Source organism: Pygoscelis adeliae, unplaced genomic scaffold (genome assembly GCF_000699105.1).
Source record: "Pygoscelis adeliae isolate BGI_AS28 unplaced genomic scaffold, ASM69910v1 Scaffold666, whole genome shotgun sequence".
NCBI classification, from domain to species: domain Eukaryota; kingdom Metazoa; phylum Chordata; class Aves; order Sphenisciformes; family Spheniscidae; genus Pygoscelis; species Pygoscelis adeliae.
The window spans coordinates 71,401-72,193 of record NW_008824929.1 but is presented as its reverse complement, the minus strand read 5'-3'; the positions used below and the strand labels follow the sequence as shown (position 1 = coordinate 72,193).

Here is a 793-nt window from a genome sequence, read left to right as displayed (position 1 = left end):
GCCATGGTCGTCGTCGTGTCCGTCCCCCCCCCGGGGACGTGAATTTGTTTGGGGTTGGTTGTGGCCGCCGGGAAAGCACCTGGGTACCAGCCCCAAATGCTCTGGCTCCATCGGGCTGGCAAGCACGCGGAAACGCTCGTGCCAGCTTCGGCGCTCTAACAAACCAATCTCTGTTGGAAGGTTACCGTGCGTTTACCGAGGCCAACGATGGAAGCATGTGTCTGGCCATGGAGTACGGAGGAGAAAAATCTCTCAGCGACTTAATTGACGAAAGATGTGCAAAACACTTGGGCCCTTTCCCTGCTGCCACGATTTTCAAAGTTGCCTTGAGCATGGCGAGGGGGCTGAAGGTATGTTTAACGTTAACCGTAGCTGTTCTGTGTGGAATCGTACGCACCGGCGACGCTGAAAAAACACATGAAATTGGTGTGCGAGAAGGCCGTGCCGGCAGATGGAGAGCAGATGCTGTGACGCTTCGTATGAGGCCTCGGTGGTTTGGTTTTGGGGTTGTTGGTTGGTTTTTTTTTTCCACCGGGGTGCTGTACAGACTCGGCTGAAAACTGAGCCCTGAAGCTTGAGATTGAAGTAACGTAAAAAGAGATGCGAGGGGTTGTGGGTTTTTTTTTTTGGTCACGACTGTCCTGCTGCCCTCCCCCGGGGCTACCCGCTGCCCCTGCTTGCCGGCCGGCGAGGAGGCTGGCTGCTGGCTCCCGCGTCCTTACTGCTGCGCCCAGGCCGCTGCAGGAAGCCGGTCCTGGCAGCGAAAATGCTTAGCTGATGCCCGCGGCGCCCC

General features: G+C 57.4%; 1 protein-coding gene across 1 annotated transcript in view; it reads left to right on the top strand.

The window, feature by feature from the left end:
• Window positions 1-793, top strand: part of PBK (PDZ binding kinase) — a 6,972-nt gene that overhangs the window by 924 nt on the left and 5,255 nt on the right. Inside the window, exon 2 of the mRNA XM_009324980.1 lies at window positions 181-350. Coding sequence (XP_009323255.1) covers window positions 181-350 — 170 coding nt within the window. The remainder of the gene's footprint in view (window positions 1-180; window positions 351-793) is intronic.